This window comes from Alosa alosa, chromosome 24 (assembly GCF_017589495.1).
Source record: "Alosa alosa isolate M-15738 ecotype Scorff River chromosome 24, AALO_Geno_1.1, whole genome shotgun sequence".
NCBI lineage: Eukaryota > Metazoa > Chordata > Actinopteri > Clupeiformes > Clupeidae > Alosa > Alosa alosa.
The window spans coordinates 21,252,439-21,262,438 of record NC_063212.1 but is presented as its reverse complement, the minus strand read 5'-3'; the positions used below and the strand labels follow the sequence as shown (position 1 = coordinate 21,262,438).

The window sequence follows — 10,000 nt, the reverse complement described above, 5'->3', positions numbered from 1 at the left end:
TACAGTACACACATGCAAGCGTAGCACACACACACGCATGCACACGCACGCACAGACACACTACCTCCGTGTCCCTCTGTGTGCAACCTTTTCTTAATGAATGCTAATCCTGAAGAAGAGAGAGAGAGAGAGAAAGAGAGAGAGCACACCCATGTGTGTGTGTGTGTGTGTGTGTGTGTGTAAATGGGTAAAGTGTGTGTGTGTGTAAATGGGTAAAGTGTGTGTGTGTGTGTGTGTGTGTGTGTGTGTGTGTGTGTGTGTGTGTGTGTGTGTGTAAATGGGTAAAGTGTGTGTGTGTGTGTGTGTGTGTGTGTAAAATGGGTAAAGTGTGTGTGTGTGTGTGTAAAATGGTGTGTGTGTGTGTGTGTGTGTGTGTGTGTGTGTGTGTGTGTGTGTGTGTGTGTGTGTGTGTGTGTAGACCTGAGTGGGAGAGCGGAGCCCGTCTGGCTCGGCAGCTCTCTCTTCTGATCAGGAAAGAAGAGAAGTCTGATTATTATTCACTGTCTCAGCCGGTTCACCGTGACCTGCTCAAACAGGGCCTTTCAGGGGGTCCAGTGAGTATTGTGTATTTTTACAGTATCTCTCATACATATACACAGGATTAACTTTCAGGGAAACAAACCCTCCTGGTGAAATGACTCTGCGTCAATGTATCCCCGTCATACCTTTCTGTTTTATTTACTCTCTTTGTTTTTCTTCTTTTCTTCCTTTCTTCTCTTTCTTCTCTTTTCTTCTTATTACTGTTAAAATTATTGGTAACACTTAACTTGACAGTATCGACATACGAGTGACATGACACATGAACCCTAACCCTAACCCTAACCTTAACCCTAGCCCTAACCCTAACCTTAACCCTAACCCTAAACCTAACCCTAATCCTAACCCTAACTTGTTATGACAAAAACCGAATGACATTTAATGACAGAAGTGTTATGTCATAAACGTTTATGACTTGTTTATGACACGTTCATGACAGTGTCATTTCACTCTTATGTCGATACTGTCAAGTAAAGTGTAACCAAATTAATACAATTTGTTCTGCAATACAGAATGTTCACTGTGTGTGTGTGTGTGTTTATGTTTGTATGTATACATATGTGTATGTGTTTGTGTTTTCCAGGCACTGGAATCAGATCCGTCACGAGGTGCAGTGTGTGTTTGACCAGACGAGTGATGACTTTACCCTGGAGCGTATCGTGGTGCTGGGACTGGACCTTTTCACTGACCGCATCTCTGAGATCTCCGGCGCCGCCAGCAAAGAGCTCTCCATCGAGCAGGTGGCGTATGGCATCACCGCAATGTCTGGTCCCCTCGCCCTCCTCATCCTCACGCCCCTCTCTCTCAATTCAATTAATCTCTCCATCAGTCTCTCAATAATCTCCTTCTCTTTCTCTCTTTCTTTCTGTCTTTCTCACTGAGCCAATCCATCTCTTTTTCTCTCTTCCTCCCGTGGTTGCTTTACTTCCTAGTTCAAGTTCAAATGACTTTTATTGGCGTGACAGACACACACTTATTTGTATTGCCAACGCATTAACGGGAACAGACAGAACATACCCCTTTTCTCATTCTTAAGGTCTTTCTCTCATCTATTCCTTTTCTTTATATTTCTCTCTCTATCTCTCCTTCCCTTTTTACTCCTTTCATTGTTGGCTGATTAACTATTCACCGTATCCTGCTGTTCTCTCCACGAGGAAGCATGACTCAATGAAGCAAGAATCAAATACACTTTAAAAATGATTCATCGATGACAAATGTGTGTATTGTGTGCAGAGTATTGATCTCCTCTTCTCCATTACAGTCACCATCCGTCATAGTGTGGCTGATTCTAATAGCGCTCCCCCTTCCCCATATCTTTACTGGCCCTGAAAAGTCACTTTTACATAAAACTGTAATGAACCCCTGTCTGTCTGTTAGTAGCCTCTTCATCACCAGTTAGTGTCACAGGTGAACTTGCTTAGCAACGTGTCCGACATGCTTTTTTACTTGCCCCGGGCCCGTGCTTATGTTCTCTTGGACTCTTCCTGCTCCTTTGTCCCTCTCCTCTCCTCTCTCTATCCTTTGTTCTCCTCTCCTCTCTCTCTCTCTCTATCCCTCGTTCTCCTCTCCTCTCCTCTCTCCATCCTTCATCCTCCTCTCCTCTCTCCGTCCTTCATTCTCTTCTTCTCTCTCCTCTATCTCTCTGTTCCATGTTTTCCTCTTTTCTCCACTCTCTCCATCCCTGAAGCTGCTGTTGACCCATCTCATAGGGTAAAGAGAAATGTATCTCTCTCTCTCTCTCTCTCTCTCTCGCTCCCTCTCTGCACAAACACAAAAACACAGACACACACACACACACACACACACACACACACACACACACACACACATACACACACACACACACACACACACACACACACACACACACACACACACATACACACACACACACACACACACACACACACACACACACACACAGTCTCTATTTCGCTTTCAGCCTTCAGCAGTCTTTCTCTTTTTTCCCCTCTCCCTCAGCCTCAATCTTCCATGCTCTCACTCATTCTCTTAGCCTCTCTATGTCAGATTGGTTTCTTTCTTTCTTTCTTTCTTTCTTTCTTTCTTTCTTTCTTTCTTTCTTTCATTCATCCTCCCCTCAAATTCCTACCTCCTCTCTCTCAGTCTCCCTTTCCCTCTCCCTCTCCACCCCCACTCTCCCTCTGTCACTCTGTGTCGGTCACTGGGGAAATGAAGGCGGCTGCTTAATTTCCGCAAGATTGGCCCTGGCCGTCTCTCGTCTGCTGACCCACTCTCTACTACCCTCACACAGTATCCCCAGTGTCTGTCTGCCACACACACACATAGGCACACACACACACACACACACACACACACACACACACACACACACACACACACTTATAGGGTACACACACACACACACACACACACACACACACACACACACAGGCACCCTACTGCTCCTGGCCTGGCCCTAGTCCTCTTGAGTAAAGAGGTTGGAACAGCGAAGCTTGGGTGTTTGGGTGTGAGCGTATCACAGCAGCTGAAGGTGGAGGAGGGACCCTCCTCACAGGCACAGTGAAATGCCCCAGAAAGCCTTATGCAGTTCACCAAAAGTCATGAGAAAAAGATGGGGAGAGAGAGAGAGAGGGAGAAATATTCTAGCACCTCCCACGTCTCTAGAGAAGATACGTTCTATGATGTTGACCATGGGGGTGGTGTTTGAATTGTGTGTGTGTGTGTGTGTGTGTGTGTGTGTGATTGATTGAAAAGCGGGCTTTAGACTCAGTAGGTGTGAAGATGAATGTGGAGCGGCCTTCTAAGCGGTGGGAGATGGCATCAGTGAGCTGGCACCTGCGGGGCGTGTGATTCCTTCAGCTTGTTTTCACAGAAGGCCATATTGGCTGCTGTCTACAGTCTGGCTTCTAAAGCTTCAGGACCTCCCTACACACACACACACACACACACACACACACACACTTCTCTCTCTCTCTGTCTCTTTTTTCTCTCTCTCGTTCTCTCTCTCTGTGAGTCTTATCTCATTTTTTTGACCTCCCCCTTCTCTCTGTTTTTTTTCCAGCATATGCCCAACTTTGTCAATCAATGATTTTCTCTCTCAAAAAATTCCCTGTTGTTCTTTTCTGTCTGTGCATTGGGTTTTCATTAATTTTCCATTGTCCTTGTGTTTCTCTCGTTATTTCTGTCTATGCAGTCGCTGGAGAGCATCACCAGCACTTGGCAGCAGATTTGCCTGGACATCGCGCCATACAAAGACAAAGGTCACCACAGGCTAAGGTGAGGTCAAGGGTTCAAAGTTCGGGCAGGTCAAAAGGTCAGCGACACTCAGGTGTCCAATAAGGAGATCTGTGGGGCAGTAATGAGACGATCTGAAGCCGCAGATGCCCATTAACACTCCTCATCCCTCACTGACCAGAGCAGAGAGTCTGGGAGAGGTAGGGGACGTTCATCAAGGAGTATTGCTCCTTAACCCATTTACTTCTAAAATGCCTGCTAAAAACGCCTATAGAATCCTATGGCATTCTAGACTAAATAACCTTATTTCCTGAGGGTTTTCTGAAAAAATACTAAGAATTGTCAACGTCTACCAAAACCTTAATATCTAAGCCTCTGTAGCACCTAGAAACATGAAATAAAAAGCATGCTGTGCTACGCAGCAACCAGCGGGAGATAGAATGTTGCGTCGTGCAGCATCCAGCGGGAATGGGTTAAAGAAGATGAGGGGTCTTTCAAGCTGATGTTCTACACAGAGAGCTGTTAGAGGGGTTCTCTTTGACTGTAAAGCAGTTTCAGTGCTCATTAGCGAAGGGGGTTTTGGATAAGATCCAAAGAGAAGATTTCTTTAAAGAAGAACTTAGCAGGTCTGGTTATTCCTTCGCTGTTTCTGGGTTTTCACTGGATTTGGGCTCGCATTTTTCACTACACAGCTCCCCCTGCAGCTTCGGTAGCAAGTGACTGCTATGCTAAACCCCCCACTAGCTAGCGAGCTAGCCATCAAAAAACCAAGCTAAACACATACAGGGCTCACAATAAAATGGTCGAGCAAACACATTGTTCAAGAGACTATCAAACCACATGAAAAAGTTCACCCAAGGGTAGGCTACTTACAATTTCAACAGCAACAAAGCCAAGTCGGCGTCCGTTTTTCAGTCTTCGAAACTACAATCTGACTTTCGAGGTGCGATTGAATACTTCCGCTAATGTAAGTCACATCCGGTTTTCTTCGGACCAGGAACAGAAAGTTGCATATTCATTTTTTTAGTGGAGAAGCTATAGGGGGAGACAAAGCACCTACCAAACGACCCAGAAAGTGTTGTAGAACCATCAGAACGACTCTCAACCTGTATAATTAAGGTAATTTTTGCTAAAATTGTTTCATAGGGCTTCTTTAATGCTGCTTGAAGGAGCAGACTAAAGAACCCATTTTTGACTAAAGTGGCACCACAGTGATACTGTACATGTTTAATATCTGTCCTATTTAAGGTGTGTGTGTGTGTGGGTGTGTGTGTCTGTGTGTCCCAAATCTGGCTGATTTATTGGAGATGGCTCAAAGATTCCTTCCATGACACATGCATCCATAAACAGTTAAAGAAAGAAACATACATCCATTGGCCGTCATTATTACTCTATGGGAACTGGTCAAAGCGCCTGGTGTCTGCCCTGGCCCAGAGGCCCTCAGTGCAGTGAGTGCAGCGCTGCACTCTGCTCGTGCAGGCCCTGCCTGGCCGGGTTGAGCTGATTTGGGGACAGCTGCTGTGATGTCTCTATACGGGAGGGGATTATGGATGGCGACCCCGTGGAAGAGTGGCGCGTCAGACTCTGTCTGCTTCTGTCATGGTACATTTCAGATGAAGCACTCCCACAGTCACCAGCCATGGAAATGTCACATCACATATCCGCATGGCAAGAGCTCCTCTTGGGGGGGACTGTATTTCTCTTTTTTTCTCTCTCTTTCCTTTCTCCTTTCTCTGTTTATTCTATTTTTCTATTTTCATTTGTTTATTTTTTTAAATGTTATTATCCTTTTTCTCTTTCTTTTTTCTTTTCTGTTTTTTTATTCTATTTCTTTCTTTCCTTCTTTCTTTCTTTCTTTCTTTCTTTCTTCACTCTGTCACTTAATTCCATCACCTCTTCCAAGTCATCCACAGAGGGGTTGAAAGACCTTCATTCCAACCATAGTCTAACAGCAGTACCCTGTCCTGAGGAGCTACTGGTGATGGCCTAGAGGTCACTCAGCATCCCCTGGCCCTTGTGCAAACACCACCATCGGCCCGTTCAGGAACATACGCTAGGGCTGAATGCAGGGACTCAGGGCAAGATTAGATTTGAAAGGGAAATTGCTGACTTCTTCAAACAGGAATACACACACAAGAGAGTGTTCTCCTCTACACATGGTAGTCATGCGCATTCAGATGCAGTGATTCACACTCCCCCCTCCCCCCCCCCCCACACACACACACACACACAAACAGACACAGTTCTTCATACAGTATATAGTCCTACATGCCCACTCATATACAGCATCACTTGCGCCACACACATACACACACACACACACACACACACACACACACACACACACACACACACACACACACACACACACACACACACACACAAACACACATTTATGTACACACTCATGCTGTGCAGGACCGTGGCCACATAGTGCCTTCTGTCAAAAGCTCGTTAAATAGCCATTGCCCTCAAGTAACAGATTTTCTCCCATAATTGGAAAGTTGTCCTAATTGACTTTGCTCTAATTGATGTAGTGGGATATTTTTTACCTCAGCCCCCCTACTCCCCTTCCCCCATTCTAATTGAACCATAACTTTCATGTGTTCCTGGTCAACAGTTAATTGGAGATTTGGCAGTGCGACAGTATAGACAGTATGGATGTGTGTGTGTGTGTGTGTGTGTGTGTGTGTGTGTGTGTGTGTGTGTGTGTGTGTGTGTGTGTACAGTATGTGTGTTTGTGTGTGTCTATAGTATGCGTATATGTATGTGCAAAACAGTATGTGTAAGAGAGTGTATTTACGTGTGTGTGTGTGTGCGCAGACAGAGCTTGTTCGAAGGTTGGAAATGTATGCAGGGCTCCCTGTGATGGAATTGGAGGCTGCGGGGCAGTCGTGCGCTTCGTGTGAGAGGTGTATTAATTCATGTGGCATTATGATATTACTCTGCGCTGCTCAGTCATGCTCTCTGGCTCCAGGGCGAGAGAGAGAGAGAGAGAGAGAGAGAGAGAGAGAGAGAGAGAGAGAGAGAGAGAGAGAGAGAGAGAGAGAGAGAGAGAGAGAGAGAGAGAGAGAGAGAGAGAGAGGGGTCAGGGTGGCAGAGGGGAGGTAAACAGAAGAGAAGAACAATGAAGCCCCTTTTACACTGCCGGATTTCCCGCCAATGTATGTACCTAATGCCCGCTAGAGTTGACTGTAGGTCAGAATGCAATCGGTTGCCATATAGGCTATCCTAAAATCCAGCGATAAAACAAAGCATGAACTGTCCTAGCAAGCTTTTACATTATCACATTATAGCTACTGTTAGCCACATAACATCTTGAAACATTAGTGAGCATAGTGTAATGCCACTGTTTAACAAACAAACTAGCATGCTATGCAGCCAAATAAGCAAACACAGCTAAATGTAATGAAAATGAACTCTTACCTTTATTGTCTAGAAGTTATCCACAGTTATCTACAGTTAGTCCACTGTTATTTCCGCCATGCATTCTTCTCGATATGAGCTAGTTAGAGATAGAGATAGCCTGGCCAGTGGCTACATTCTACCAGAGAATGTCTAATAAGGGGAGAACTGCCACTCTCGGAAAACTTCCGGTTTCTGAACTGGTTGCAGTTCCTTTTGTGGTTCCACATGAGGGCGCTCGTCCACGAGTGCAGAATGCATGGAGGTCTATGGAGCTGTACCCCTCAAAATCCACTTTTCTCGGGATATAATTTTTTAATCAATATAATAAGTAATTTGAATATTGTATTCGAAAGGGGAGGCAAAGAAAATACACTTGGTGGAGTATTATATTTTTTAAAGTCACTTAATTGTTCTAAAAGCCTTTCAAACGTGTCAATGATGTCACTCATTAGCACAATGCTAGCGTGTTATGGGCAACAATGACCCAAACTGTAAGAAATCAAAAGGACATAAGTACTTTCTTCATTCAACTTTTGACCTATAACCCATGTTGAAGTTATACAAACTACAATCAAATCTGAGATTTGTCAACGACAATCAGGTGAAAGACACAAATTTAGCCGTCTAGCTCCATTGACTCCCATTCATTCTGCACTCATGGCAATCGCCCCCAGTGGAAATCTGGTGGAACTGCAACCAAAATTCGGTACAATGGGACTTAATACGGAGTGGCCAGGCTCTCCGTAGACGGGCTCTGATTCTACTATCATACAGGTCTGACTACATTCAACGTTCTCTCCAGAAACACTTTGCTGTAGCCTATAGCCTATGGAGCTGGCCCAAACCTTGCGATAGCAGACGTTTACGCTTACAAACTGTCATAGCATACTATATGCAGTTTCTGACATCCATAAGAAAAGCATTTGTAGATGAATGGCCAACATAGCTCCTTCACTAAGTGACACACAACTTTAATTTGATTAACAGGCTAGCCTACATGGTGATTTAGCACGTTGAAGAGGCTTTCTAAAGTGGGGGTCAAGCTACTCCTTCTGTTGCACATCACGCTCGCTTCATTTTGCTATTTGGTCCTACCTTCTGGCTCCTCAATATGCTGGCTTTTATGTAAACACTCGCGGTAGTACCAGCGAAGTACCAGGCTGGCAATGTTTCGCCTTGTTTTTAGACACACGATGCGTCATAAAGACGTCTCCTCTTCCCGTGAATGTTGCGGGATCTCGGCGTAAAAACGGAGAGAGAGAGAGAGAGAGAGAGAGAGAGAGAGAGAGAGAGAGAGAGAGAGAGAGAGAGAGAGCGAGAGAGAGCATGCAGGCTCAAGAGAGAGAGAGAGAGAGAGAGAAAAGCTATCTCTACAAACAAGACAAGATGTGGAGCTTTTTGTGCTGCCATGGTCATCGCTGTCCATGCGTAGCACATAAAGCCACCGCACTGCAAGCCATTTGTTTGTGCTCATCTGCTGGGCTAAGCTCTGTCTCCTCACTGGCAGGCCACCTTGGCCTGCACTATCTGTTAAAGACTAAGAGCCATCAATCGACAAAGAAACTCATACGGAGCGTTTTATTTAAGCCACTAGGAGAATGGGACAAGAGTCCATTCAGTGGGAAGTGGAGCTCTTGTGACTTTGAGATCATACTTGGCCGGATGACACGATGGGCCCGTGTTACATTTCTCTGGCTTTAGCAGATGATTTAATCCCCAGCAGTCGGCAGCGCTTGGAGGGCACCACATAATCAGAGTGTTTTCTCTTCTCTCCTTGAGAATCCGACTTGTGACCTTGGCCGTGGCCAGCGCCTGGTCTCTGGAAGGCAGTGCTTGCACTGATATTGCTGCCATTCATATCCCACACTGGAACCTTTCTGTTGCTCAGAGCTCATGATGACAAGAAGAGGGAAGCCAACAAACTGTGTGTGTGTGTGTGTGTGAAGGAGTGGTTTGATTTTGTGTGTGTGTGTGTGTGTGTGTGTGTGTGTGTGTGTGTGTGTGTGTGTGTGTGTGTGTGTGTGTGTGTGTGTGTGTGTGTGTGTTTGTGTGTGTGTCTGTGTGTCACGGTATACGTCAGTACTAAAAGCTACTGTTGGTCACAGGCTGTCACCGTCTGTCGCCCACCTGTAAGACAGTGACATGTGGCTTCAGACTTAGAGGCAGAGACAGACAGAGACAGGAGGGATGGAGAGAGGGGGGGGGGTTGAGTGTCAGAGAATTCATCTGTTATATGCTGTATCTTCCATAGCCACTCTTGATTCACGTTGTCCTTTTGTACTGTTGTTATTTATTGTTTATTCTATTTATGGTTATTACCCTGGTCCCCCATATTGCAATCAGGTTTGTCTGTCTGTGATGTAAGTTCAGTATTCTACCACTCCAATTGTACTTTCACATTTTTATACAAGTCCCAGTCACCAGCTGAGAATGCAGGGCTGGACTTTGGTTTCACTTGGGTAAATATTGTGAGGCAGGGGTAGGATATGGAGTCGCTGACTGCTTTTACTGGTATTATTGTATAGGGATGGAGAGAGAGAGGGGGTGAGTCTGTCAGAGAATTCAACTGTTATATGCTGTATTGTTATCTATATTGTATTATTGCATAGTTTATGTCAATATAACTTATGCAGCGTTGCATTGTGTGCAGCCATGGCAATAAAGACACTTGAAATGAAGTGACGGAGGTAGGGAGAGACAGAGAGACAATGAGGGAAGGGTCACTGAGAGAGCTTCAGAAGGTCCATCTCACCTGCCAATCTCCTCTGCTTTTTGAGGCGGTCAGATTGCTGTTCCATATTCTAAAGCTGGAGGATGCATGTGGGGCTTTTCCTACTCT

General features: G+C 45.2%; 1 protein-coding gene across 1 annotated transcript in view; it reads left to right on the top strand.

The window, feature by feature from the left end:
- Nucleotides 1–10,000, top strand: part of dnah2 (dynein, axonemal, heavy chain 2) — a 246,312-nt gene that overhangs the window by 88,616 nt on the left and 147,696 nt on the right. Inside the window, 2 exon segments of the mRNA XM_048236061.1 lie at nt 1,121–1,277; nt 3,713–3,795. Coding sequence (XP_048092018.1) covers nt 1,121–1,277; nt 3,713–3,795 — 240 coding nt within the window.